The 12,582-nt window shown below is 44.1% G+C and overlaps 1 protein-coding gene across 1 annotated transcript in view; it reads left to right on the top strand.

The window, feature by feature from the left end:
• Window positions 1–12,582, top strand: part of phldb1b (pleckstrin homology-like domain, family B, member 1b) — a 69,587-nt gene that overhangs the window by 16,877 nt on the left and 40,128 nt on the right. The window contains exon 5 of the mRNA XM_076082017.1: window positions 7,100–7,207. Within this exon, the coding sequence (XP_075938132.1) occupies window positions 7,100–7,207 (108 nt within the window). The remainder of the gene's footprint in view (window positions 1–7,099; window positions 7,208–12,582) is intronic.

Here is a 12,582-nt window from a genome sequence, read left to right as displayed (position 1 = left end):
TTCAGTGGATTCTCTGGTTTCGCTGAGCTCAGCCTCGGAGAAAGCTCATCCTGAACCGCAGTTTTCTTGGAAGAATCCTGACGTGTTGTTGTTGCAGGTCAGAGGGTTCTCATGAAGAAAGAGAAGAAGATCTGCTGCTGTGTGTTTCTGCCAGATGTGGAGCTGATAGATTTTACTGCTGCACATGAAAGCAAACAGTAGCAGCACTGATCCACATCACGGTTAATGAGCTGTTGGTGATTTTAAATTGGAATGGGAACCAATTCTGGGTCCATCCCTGTAATGTCTGGAGATGAGCTCCTTCCTCTTAAGATACATTTTCAAAGTGAAGAATATGTGAGAGAGTCACAACCTTCACATCATGATACAATGAGTCGTTTGTATGCCCAGTTCCTTAAAGAAGCACCAGACTCTCTTTAGAAAACCTCTCATGTTACTGCAGCAGGGTCTGACAGTCTGCCCCTCTCAGTCCTGGTTCTCCCGTGCCTCCCTTCCCTCCAGCGGGTCCAGCAATACGTCCTGGGTCTCCAGCAGCGTGGTGTCGGTGTTGGTCTCTGCTGGAGGATCTGGGTCTGTCCACGGTGGACCGGTCATCTTGGATTTGGATGGATGAACTAGATCTAATATGTGGAGACTATACTGCTTGAATTTTGTAGTTTTCTTGAGGAATAGTTGTAGAATTAATACGATGGGAAAGTAGCTGATAAAGTGACAAACATTAGTTTCATTTGGACTTTAAAAGCCTGATGGCCTGTCTTGAATGATGTTGTTCAAGTAACGCTTCTTTAACTGAAGGGGCAGAAAAACAAAGATCCATATCTTCCTTCTTTCATCTTGCTGGTGGAAGGAGAAAGAAGCTTTCAGTAAATCTGTGTCGCTCCCTAGAGACCAGAATTGTCCGTTTCAGCATTAAAATACTGAATGGAAACCGCTTAAACATGCAGATCTGAATCTGCAGGAAAAACCCCCATTCAGTGGTATTTTATCTGAATTAAACCCAGAGAGAACATTCCAACATTTGTCCTTCATTTACCCCAAAAGGAGCTTTTTTTTTTTTTTTTTTTTTTTCATTCCCTCAGTTTTGAATTTGGAAACTTAGACTTCCAAAGGTCAAAGAGGCCACCCTCTCTGCTGGGGGGAAAGTTGAGCTCACCCTCCGTCCCCCCCGGGTTCACTCTCCCTGTCACCTCAGCTGATTAGCTCCTGAGGACTGATCGCCGTGGAGAACGGGACCTTTTGAGGACGAGGCCTTGAAAGTTAAATGCAGCGTTCGACCGGACCACCGAGGGAGAGGTGAGCTTGATAGGCTATCTGAAAAGAATGTGTGTCGGCGTTTTGCGTCTTCACCACAAGTCACTGCTAACTAGCTCATGTCTGGAGCAGATGGCAACCTCTGGTTCTAAAGAGGGAAGTCAATGCTGAAGTGTCTTAAAGCTGCATTCTCTCCAAGTTTCAAGTCTTCAATACTGCACGATGTTCAAGACCTGTCAATCACTGTGTAGCCCCGCCCTAAAGCATCCCCTGCTTTATGGTCTGTTTGACTCTAAATGGACCATAATGTACTAAATGAACATCATGCTGTATTGAAGAAGACTTGAAACTAGAGATTGAGACCATAAACTCATGTTTACAATGTTTACTGAGGTAATAAATCAAGAGAGAAGTAGAGTCATTTTCTCATAGACTTCTATACAACCAGAGGAGTCGCCCCCTGGTGGACACTAGAGAGAATGCAGCTTTAACACATGAAGCTTTGACTTCACTCGGTAGACCCGGAGGTTGCTGCCTGGCTTCAGACGTGGTAGTATGGACGGAGATTAACAGCTAAAACGCTCGTCTGGACTGAGTTCACTTGTCTTTTAAAACAAACGCAGTAATGTGGATGTAGCCTAAATGGTTACTTTTAAATTCTTAAATAATCTTTCGGTTGACTACCACGTTTCTTTTCCCTGAGCTAAGGTCCCACGAGGGCGTGGACTTCTCTCTGCTGAGTCTTGTTATGTAGTTGTCAGGAACACAAAGTCATAAATGTGTTGAGCAACATTCAGACATGCCGGAAAAATCAACTCATCCCTAAACATCCTTCACTTCGAGCCTCTCCAGTCTGAAAACAGGGACTTAGTGGTTTTGAGGTGGGGCTGTTTGGGTTCGGCTTCTTCTTCTGGTCTCATTAACCGCCCACGCCCGGCTGCCTGTTGTTAATATGAGAGCGTCCTCGTCTGGAGATAAGGTTTGGAAACCCCCCCCGTTGTTTGAGTGGCGACTGGTTGACGTCGCTTCCATAAACACTAAAGATAAGCGTTTGACGAGCTGCTGGTTCTTTCTACAACATTTAACCTTGTTGGAGCTGGAAACGTCCCAGCAGACCTCCCCTCATCCAGTTTATTGACTTTACACCAAGCGCGTCCATTGAATTACATTTAATTTCCTGTAATTGCAAAATGAAGCGCTGCAGTTTCTCCGTGTCAACACGTTGCCGGTTGCTCTATAATGAATAACCACATGATTTATGATCCCAACGCTCCTCGCTGAGTGTGATACACGATCCGTTTAGATCCAGAACCCTCCAGGGATCTGGATAAATACTCCATAAATCTACACTGATTCTGTGGAGCTCTATTGTCGGACGCTCCCTGAAGTGTCTCTCCAGGCTGTAAGAGGATCCATCATGATGAGGAGCTGGTTGGCGTTGTGATGGCGGAGTTGATGAGTGCTAATTGTGGCATCGAGAGATTTACAGTAATGGATGAAACCAGATGGATTGATTTGGATAAATATCATGTTGAGCTCACGAATTGATTTATTGGTTTCGCTTTGTGACTCGACCATTAATTCGTTTTTTATTGTTATTGAAACCATCTTTTCAAAGGTCAGTGTTCTATATCCACGGCCTGTTTTCCTTTAAATGTTTATTAATGAGCGTCAGTAAATGTCAAGCATGTTAAATGTTGAGGTATATTTTAGAAAATGAAAAATAGGAGCAACATAAATGGAAGTCATGCAAACATGGGCAATAAACATGTTTTAAAGCTGTACTCTTTAAGATTCCAGTCCTGGGTGATTTGTTGGATGCTTTTATTGTGAAGCAGCCTTAGTAGGAAATGCTCATTTTGATCAGCGGTCACATAATGTAAAGGTTTATTTCCTCGTGTGTGTTGGTCGGCAATTTGAACAAAGTGTGAAAATGGCGGACTCTGCCACTATGAATGAAAACTACTATATAACAGAGATAGAATAGGAGGTAATCACACAATGTAAATGCATTAAAGACACCAAAGGAGTCAGTAAATGGTATATTTGGGTTTAACACTCTGAATTTAAAGCAGTTTTGTGGTGTTTTTCCGCTTCTGTTATATTTTACTATCTACTATACTAGAATTTCTGAAAAGGTAAAAATCACCAAATTTAGAGACGCGTTACCGTTTTATTTAAACAAATAATAATTAGCTGAATGTTTTTACCACCTAAAAATGTCTATGTTGCATAAAGTACAGTAAAGTAACTTTGGTGGCCGTTATTGTCTGTCAGAGGAAAACACACGACCTCAGTGTTTTGTTTCTGAATGAGCATGTTTTTGTGTGTTTGTGTACAGTGTGCTCTCTGTTTTGCTGACTCATCGTGTGCTAATCCCTGGTGGCCCCCCACACGCACACACACACACACACGCACGCACACACACGCACACACGCACGCACGCACACACACACACACACGCACACACACACACACACACACGCACACACACACACACACACACACACACACACACACACACACACACACACACACACACACACGCGCACAGGGGCAGAGAGTGAGTGTCAGCTGCCGGCAGCAGTTTGTGCTGAGAGGACGATGAAGAGGAGGAGACACGTCTCCTCTCATCCATCAGCTCGTAGCGTCCTCTTCGTCCTGAATGTCCACAAAACACTGAACAATCTCTGAAGCACCAGATTGTGTAATGTACTAAATGAACATCATGCTGTATTGAAGAAGACTTGAAACTAGAGATTGAGACCATAAACTCATGTTTACAATGTTTACTGAGGTAATAAATCAAGAGAGAAGTAGAGTCATTTTCTCATAGACTTCTATACAACCAGAGGAGTCGCCCCCTGGTGGACACTAGAGAGAATGCAGCTTTAACACATGAAGCTTTGACTTCACTTTAAAGAACCGGGGGTTGCCGTCTGGTTAGCAGCTTATATGCAGCAAAAGTTAACTGCAGTCAATAAGTAGAGCCCTGAAGCTCCGCCCCTTTGCATATCCATTTACGCTTTCAAAGGAGATCAGAGATAAACACATGAGCCTCGTGGTTGAGGAGCTGTTCCTGATACATTTTGGGTTCTTTTAGGTGTTTTATTACAATAACTATAAGATCAAACAACATCTCATTAGTGGACTTGTGATCTTTCATTCACCTTCCATCAGTGTTTCCCCAAACCCTCCAACAGACATATTTAACTGCTGAGTAGAACTGAATCAGATCCGTCACCAAACGCCTCAAGCTGCGTTCCTTTAAACAGCGCTTTCCTCTGAAGAATCGGCTCATTTGATCCTCACCGGTTTGAGATCGTGTTCGTGCACGTCAGACGTAGAAGTGTGGAGGCAGCAGAGACAGAATCCAGAGGAAATCAGAGCTGCAGACCGCCGTATTAACATCCCGATGACTGCTTTCAAATATCCCACTCAGCATCTTGCTGATGAGACTTCCAAATATCCACAGAAACTATTTCAAACTGTGGAAAAAATACCAACCAAAGTTATGTTGGGAGACGGTGTCGTAAACTGCCGGAGGGAACGCTGATGGAAATGATAATAACGGACACCGATGGCGAAGAAGAAGTGCTGCATTTGGCCATTTATTGAACCAATATAAAAGGATCCATTTAACTGGTTTTTGGCTCCTAACTTGTCTGCAGAAAACACAACCGTGTGCACAGGGTGTAGCGTGCAGATGCACGTTAAAACAGCTTTTGTGCACAACAGAATACAAATATTACCAGCACAGATCACTGCTTTTTAAAACTGATAAAAACATATTTTCCATTTATTTGCGTCATTGCACGCAGCTCATAATCAGGCGGTTTCCTTCCAAAGCTGTCAAGCGCGTCTGTCCCGCCAAAATAAAAGAGCATCTGGCACCTTAACGTAATGGAGAAGTTTCCATCTTTCCTATCTCGTGTTCCCGGCTGACGACAGAGACGGATCTTATCTCGGCCCTCGTAATCGCAGCAGGACGGCGCTGCTGTATTTGGTGAAGGCAATAAACACGAGATCGCTTATCTGTTGTCGAGCTCGTGGCTCATGAAGGGATGAATTATTGATGCACATTATGGTTTGTTTTACGTTTCAAACCAGGACGTGAGTGGATGCTGAACGATGGTGAATGGTGCCATAGAGACCGAGTGCGTCATGTGAATACAGGCCTGATCAGCGTCGGCATCAACAGTCGGCTCATGATGAATGGATGTCATAATAATCAATATGAGTAAATCATGGGTAGACTGTGAGCACCGGGATTCCAATAATTTGATTTATTTCAGCAAGTTTGAGGCAGAAATACTCACAAATGTGATTTTTAGCAAAGTCCAAGTCAAGTCTCAAGTCTTTAGTCACAAGTCTAGTCTTGAATCTTTGGTCATGAGTCAAAGCCTAGTCTCTAGTCTCTAGTCTCTAGTCACGAGTCCAAGTCTAGTCTCATGTCGTTAAGCTATATGTCAGGTCTCTTTGGTCTCAAGTCCAAGTCGAGTCTCAAGTTGCGACCTTTGTCTGTCAGTTGTTTGGTCTGTTGGTGTTCAGTGAGTGTTGTTTGATTTTTTTCTGCTGCGGCCGTAAACAGCTGATGAGAGTGAACCGAAACATGAACGTTACGCTCCATGAAACCAACGCGCTGAAGAAGAATAGAGAGGCTCTGTGGAGACGAGGGGAACTGCAGAGTTTAGTAATGAATCTAAGTTGGTCCGTCACTGTGAGTGATACCTTTCATACATTATTATTATTATAAGATTATTGATTAGTGCTTTGAAGAGCTCCAAGAAGTTAAACCCAGAAAGTTGAGGCAGCACTTTGTTGAGATAATAACACCGTGAACCTCCGATGACTTCTGCACAGACTTTTACATTCGACCAGCTAACGAACTTCTAACAGACCGACTGAGCTGTAAGTAGATGATCACTTTGTTTACTGTTGGGCTGTTTCATTCAGAGCATCTTATCTCCTTAATTGGATGTGTTTCCTGCAGAATGTCTGGGCGAGGCTCATCAGACAGTCCAACTAAACCGATGGGATTTCAATCAGCCAGAGAAGACGGGCTTATTTGATGTTGGGGGGTATTTTAATAATAATAAAAAAGTAATTTACACTTCTGATGCTCATTTGAATAAATCATCCATCATCACTTTTACATGGTGACCAGGGACTCGGCGTCCTCGTGTTTTCTTGTCTTTGTGAGTGTCTCTGTTAATGACAGTGAAAGCTGAGTCAGCACTTCCTGTTTTAGCTCTTTGCACTGCTTTCACCTCTGATGCTGTCAGAACAACTCTGACGCCTGATCGTCGCCTTACTCCCCTCTCTGTTGGCTGATACCACGGTCCTCTGTGGATGATTGTTCTGTTGGTCAACTTAAAGGAATAGTTTACACTTTAGCTTCATATTCAGCATGCAGACATGAAAGTAGTGTTGGGGGCCGTTCACGGGTCGTGTTTTATGCGCCCTCAAATGAATTGTTGTGATTGGGACTTGAATTGGTGCTTCACCTGGGTCTTGTTAGTCTTGACTTGGGACTTGACTCGGAACATACCGCTTCGTCAGGGCAACCCCCACAAGCACCTTGTATAAATTGCTGAAAGCTGCATTACTGGCGTCTTCTCCGTGTTTTTAGAAAACATCGTGTGCTCTGCAAAAAACGCGATATTTTCCAAAAAGTCAAACGGTTCCTTTAATTTAAAGACGTACAGTCACCAGATCATCAGGACCTGCTCACTGGAGCGATAGTGGGCCAGCTTTCTTTAAACCTGGAGATAAATTGACTCATTTACTTTCAGTGAAACGTGTTTTTAAGTTCCTGCACTAACACAAATGATCTTCTGTTTTCCAGGCTGCATGCTGTGTTTTGGCCAGTCGGCCTTCTTCCGCTTCAACCACCCTGAAGAAGCCTTCAGGATGAAGAGCATGATGCCCCAGGGAGACTACAGACTATGTCCAGGTACTGTACCACCATGCATTACACATGTGTATATATATTATTATATATATTACACGTCTAGCCTGTTTTCACTCTGCACTGCTACATTTGACATCATGTCGAGGTTTCTGTCGTCCACAAACGTGGATCCAGTGTGAATAAAAGCACACTGACCTTATGTCACATGATGATAAAGCCTACGCCTGGCCTGTGAGAATGAATGGGTGTGATTGTTGCAGGCGGGGGGGGACGAGGTGGAGCAGAGTGTGTTCTACAGGTGCATGTTTGCACAGCAGTAAACCTTCTGGCATTTTCCCCTCTTTTACGGCCCGGAGAGGGTGGAGGACGTGTAGAAGCACAAGAATGGGACTAGAACAGTGTGTTCATGTGTGAACTCAAGACTTTAGAAAATACAAAAGCTTGCAACTCCACTTGGACTTCACCACCAACGACTTGAGTCTTTTAACTTGAAAATCCTTAGAGGAAAAAGTATGTTATTTAAAAAGTGTGTGCCGCAAATCAATGAATTTCCTAAAGCAGTTGGAAAACATGATCATTTTGTTTACGTACAAAAACTGGTCAACAAAAAATGCATTACAGGATGTGTGGGTAGAAGACGATCGACAGCACATTTGGTTAAGAGCATTGAGACTCGTTTAGGACTCGAAACTCAAAGTTTAGGACTTGGGACTTGTCAGTCTTTGAGACTTGAGATGTATTTGTTTCTGGCAAAACAATGACTTGTTCCACCTCTTTCATTTGGTCGACAGTACATGACTCTGATAATAGTCTGTTAACTTAGTTTGTTTTCATTTTGATTGTTCATAGTTTGTTCTTCATTTAAAGACAATAGGTTTCCACTTCTATTGCTGCAAGAGACGTAAACCTCACAAACAATCTCATGCAACAACATTTTCCTCTTCTTCTCTTAACTTTCTTTCTTTTTCTTTTGTACGCTCCGAACTTCAGATAACTGTAAATGAGCAGCGTAGACGTGATGAATACCACCTGTGCGTAGATAAGCGATCAGTGTTCAGGCACTTTAATAGTCATAAATAAGGAAATTTAAGTCTTTTATTATCATGAAGTGAGAATAATGTGTGTTGTTTTCTTGTTTATTTTATATTTGAATATTCTACATCATGTGACTCGGTGCCTGCAAAGATTGTGGCTCCCCCTGTTGGGTCACCTATAATTATAATAATTATTATATATTTCGATATATTCTATAATTGTAATATTGATGGTGAAATTGACAGAATACCGTAGAAGATACCGAATACCAAAGAAGTCCGTCTTGCCGGAAACGTCCATGTGACAATATTAAAAAGTCGAATTGTAATGCTTTCCGTTTTTATTTACATTAAAACTAACTTTCATTTCCTGTTGATTCTGTCGCCCCCTGTGGACTAAAGTGGTAGTGTCTCTGAGCACCAGACTCCCTTTAGAAAACCTCTCATTTCACTGCAGCAGGGTCTGACAGTCTGCTCCTCTGTCTTATTTTTTAGCCTCCCAAATATTCACATTTGAACATAACTACATTGAATGAAGACTGTCTGTTTTGCAGCTCTGTTACAACAGCGTTGTTGTTGTCTGTATCGGCCTTTTAAGACCAGTTGTAACTCTGCAGCCTGAACGGGTGCCCAGCTGGGACCTGGTCCTGGAGTTCACACCATGCATGTTTTATGAGCATCTCATTCCTCTGCGTCTCCAGGCAAAGTTTTCCGCTCTGTGTGTTTGTGTGTGTTTTCTAAAGTGCTCCTCTCGGCAGAACTGTGAGTGTATACCTTTTCTTGGCCGGCTGCACTACCAGAGATCTGTCATCTTGTTATTTCCCTCGTTGCGCTGTTGACGCTGCCTGTCTACCGGGAGGTTAAGTATAGCACACATGGCATGCTGGCTGCTGTGGACCTCCTCCTCCAGTAATGAAAGCCTTCCGCTGTTTAGAAACCTGTCATTTCCCTCAATTATGCATTCCTCAGTTGCATTAGGATAAAGAAAACCTGCTTATACCACTCCCATGATAATCTATCCGTCATATCCACTTGCAAAGTAAATTGCACTTGTTATCTGTGTATGAATTCAGAGCTATTATGGACGGCAAACCCAGCTAATTGACCCTTTGTTAAGTCCCGCCCCTTTAAACACAGACTGTCCAATCACAGTGTAGCGTGATCCAGTTTTGACCAGGAGCTCTGCTCCGTAGACTCTCATGCAATGTTTCATGTTCAGGCTGGTTTAGTGGATTTGGAGCTCGTCCTGGTTAACCGTTGTGTAATAGTGACGCTCGTTACGAGGCAGAAAAATACGATCTTTCGACCAGAAGACAGCTGATCGTTTCCTGTGAGAAACGAGAAGTCAAAGTGCATTTATTTGTCTCGTAACTGCCGTTCTTAATTAAGTAACGCCACTTCACAAGCTAAAGTATTTTACGATTTTTTTTTCTAAACCTAACTAAATATTTCACGATCTTTTATTAAACATAACTAAGTATTTCACCATGATCTATTAAACCTAACTAAATATTTCACGATGTTTTCATAAACCTAACTATTGATGTAACGAGTGTAAATGGACACGTGTTGTTTTGACGTCTGTTATTTAAGCTTTTCCTCGGACAGTGACGGTCAGCTGACCGGCTGTCTTTCAGCGCTCCCACCTCTTCACTGATTGGACGTTTCCTGCCCCCCCCCTCTGTCCCGGGCCAGCAGACGGCTTTGTGGCTCTGAGCTGCTTACTTATGGCTGGAGTTACAGTGTCTCTTTCAGACACTATTTATAAACCTCCAGATCCATTCTACTGTCTGCCATCTCTGCCCCCCCCCCTCCCTGGGTTTCCCCCCCCCCACCATCACTCCATGCATTTAAAATAATATGTTTTTAACTTTATGTGATTTGGCTGCTGTATCTGTCTCTGGCTGCTCGACCATCTCTGAAGCCGGCATGGCTGAATGAGTGAGAAGCAGTTATAATGTTTCTTTTATTGTGCAATCAACAACAAGTGTCCATCAGTGGAACTCAACTGGACACTTTTGCACAACAGACAGAGAATGTTTTAGCCATTGAAGGCAGTCAGCACCTCTTTCCTGACCATTTATTTCCATTTACAAATTACAAAGAACCCACATTTCCATCCCCGAGGAAAGTTTCTCCTTTCTTTTAAGGACCAATAAGATCGCAGTATTTTGTATGGAAAAGTTTCACACATAAACTCTTTGTGTGTGTGTGCGCGCATGTACTAGACCAATAAATCTGGTTCTGATAACCTGTTAATGGCTGTAGTTTTACTTAGTTACTGTGAGGAACTTTTACCTGGTCCTGAATAGGGATGGGTATCGTTTGGGTTTTTTCCGATACCGGTGCTAAAACGATACTTTTAAAACGATACCGGTGCCTGAAACGATACTTTTTTCTTCAAATTGAACAATATATTAACTGTTTAAAGTATACTTAATTAAATAAATATAAATAAATACAAAACACACACACACTCTGTACACACACTACAGCTTCAAACTTCAGCAATTCTTTTACAGAAATATGAGCATATTTGGCAAAATACGACACCTATCCTGACTTATTTTATTTTACCAGTTGGTGGCGCTAATGCGCCAATTCATCGTTTGCCAACCGCCACTACACCTAAAGAAGAAGAAGAAGAAAGTTTCGCGTGCCTGTGTTGTTGTGCTTATGAGCGGCAGCGCTAAGTACCCGGATGTCGATGGAGGAAGTCAGTAGCCTGCCAGCAGTTTGACAGATCTCGTTCTCGGTTTTTTAAATAAATCATGGCCGAAGCTTCGCCAGAATGATGGAGGGGTTTGTTTCTAAGCGCGCACGGCTCGGCCGTCATCAGAGTAAAAAAAGTATTTCAATCGGCTCAGGCACCGAAAGGAAGCACCGAAATCTGTGTTGCGTTTCGGTCCGGTAGATACCGGTCGTATAGTAACCGGTGCCATATTAGCACCGATTTTCGGTACCCAACCCTAGTCCTGAACCAGTCTGAGTTTAGTCCTGATCCTCTATCAGAACCAGTCTCAGTGTAGTCCTGATCCTCTATCAGACCTCCATCAGTAAAGAGACCATCAGAGAGAAGATGGTCTGTTTCTATAGAGTCATTCTTAATGCTCGTCATCGGAGCCACCGGGTCGGATTCTGGTGAAACCAGATGAACTCATGCAGGTTCACCAGAACCTCCTTCAGCTCAGACTCCAGCAGAGACCGGTCCACCGTGGACAGACCCAGATCCTCCAGCAGAGACCGGTCCGCCGCGGACAGACCCAGATCCTCCAGCAGAGATCGGTCCACCGCGGACAGATCCAGATCCTCCAGCAGAGACCGGTCCACCGTGGACAGACCCAGATCCTCCAGCAGAGATCGGTCCACCGTGGACAGACCCAGATCCTCCAGCAGAGACCGGTCCACCGTGGACAGACCCAGAACCTCCAGCAGAGACCGGTCCGCCGCGGACAGACCCAGATCCTCCAGCAGAGATCGGTCCACCGCGGACAGATCCAGATCCTCCAGCAGAGACCGGTCCACCGTGGACAGACCCAGATCCTCCAGCAGAGATCGGTCCACCGTGGACAGACCCAGATCCTCCAGCAGAGACCGGTCCACCGTGGACAGACCCAGATCCTCCAGCAGAGATCGGTCCACTGTGGACAGACCCAGATCCTCCAGCAGAGACCGGTCCTCCGTGGACAGACCCAGAACCTCCAGCAGAGACCGGTCCGCCGCGGACAGACCCAGATCCTCCAGCAGAGATCGGTCCACCGCGGACAGATCCAGATCCTCCAGCAGAGACCGGTCCACCGCGGACAGACCCAGATCCTCCAGCAGAGATCGGTCCACCGTGGACAGACTCAGATCCTCCAGCAGAGACCGGTCCACCGTGGACAGACCCAGATCCTCCAGCAGAGATCGGTCCACCGTGGACAGACCCAGATCCTCCAGCAGAGACCGGTCCACCGTGGACAGACCCAGATCCTCCAGCAGAGACCGGTCCACCGTGGACAGACCCAGATCCTCCAGCAGAGACCGGTCCACCGTGGATAGAAATAGATCTGTGTTTTAAACAGTGGTCAAATCTAAATAAGTACATTTTCTCAACTACTGTACTTTGTGCTTGTTCTTTACTTGAGTATTTAGATTTCCGGCTGCGGTACTTCTACTCCACTAGTTCAGCTACTATTGTACTTTTGACTCCAGTACATTTATATGACCGACGTAGATACTTTGCAGATCAAAATTTAACATTCAAAACATCTGATGAGTGTATAAAATAAGATGCAATGCTATAAATTCAGCAGAATGTAAAATAATTGTAGAACAGTTCAACCCTCACCAGCTAACAGTAAAATGCTGCTCACACACATAACAATCAATAATATAATATAT

This window comes from Anarhichas minor, unplaced genomic scaffold (assembly GCF_050575085.1).
Source record: "Anarhichas minor isolate MPS153535 unplaced genomic scaffold, ASM5057508v1 ptg000088l, whole genome shotgun sequence".
NCBI classification, from domain to species: domain Eukaryota; kingdom Metazoa; phylum Chordata; class Actinopteri; order Perciformes; family Anarhichadidae; genus Anarhichas; species Anarhichas minor.
This window is presented reverse-complemented; position numbering and strand designations above follow the sequence as displayed.